The sequence below is a fragment of the Colobus angolensis genome, unplaced genomic scaffold (assembly GCF_000951035.1).
Source record: "Colobus angolensis palliatus isolate OR3802 unplaced genomic scaffold, Cang.pa_1.0 Scaffold443, whole genome shotgun sequence".
NCBI classification, from domain to species: Eukaryota; Metazoa; Chordata; class Mammalia; order Primates; family Cercopithecidae; genus Colobus; species Colobus angolensis.
In genome coordinates this window covers 13,061-13,524 of record NW_012117855.1, presented here as the reverse complement: position 1 = coordinate 13,524, position 464 = coordinate 13,061, and the positions used below count along the sequence as shown (strand labels likewise).

The following is a 464-nucleotide window of genomic DNA, read 5'->3' as shown; positions in this document are numbered from 1 at the left end:
AACACATCTATTAATCATTTTGAACAATTACTAGTCATATCTACAATCATATCTTCTACTCTACATACAAATAAAGATTAATTTTCACCTAGGTGGCATAAATACAAAGAAATTTTGATATACTTAATATCTAACAATTATACCAATGCAATCAGTATCTATATACTTGTCAATTATAAAAGTATGTGTTGAATGAATCAATAATGTTGATGCAATTTCATCACATAAAATTTTGTTAGTGAGCAAATCACCACATCATTGAAACCTACCAGATTAGCCATATTTGGCTGCAGATCTGAAAGGGTAGTGAAGGTCCTCGTTGCAAAGGAGTTTGCCATTTTTTTAATCTGCATTTTAGAAAATATAATTTAGATATATAAACTGAATAAATGAAATAAATCATGAAAAATTCCAAGAGTTTAAAATATTATTTAGGGCTGGATGTGGTGGCTCACACCTGTAAT

At 28.7% G+C, this 464-nt stretch overlaps 1 protein-coding gene across 1 annotated transcript in view; it reads right to left on the bottom strand.

Annotated features, from left to right (window-relative positions):
* The window catches only part of MEIOB (meiosis specific with OB domains), a 22,827-nt gene extending 22,477 nt beyond the window's left edge, over positions 1 to 350 (bottom strand). Inside the window, exon 1 of the mRNA XM_011957494.1 lies at positions 270 to 350. Within this exon, the coding sequence (XP_011812884.1) occupies positions 270 to 338 (69 nt within the window). The 5' untranslated portion in view covers positions 339 to 350. The remainder of the gene's footprint in view (positions 1 to 269) is intronic.
* Between the last annotated feature and the right edge of the window lie 114 nt (positions 351 to 464).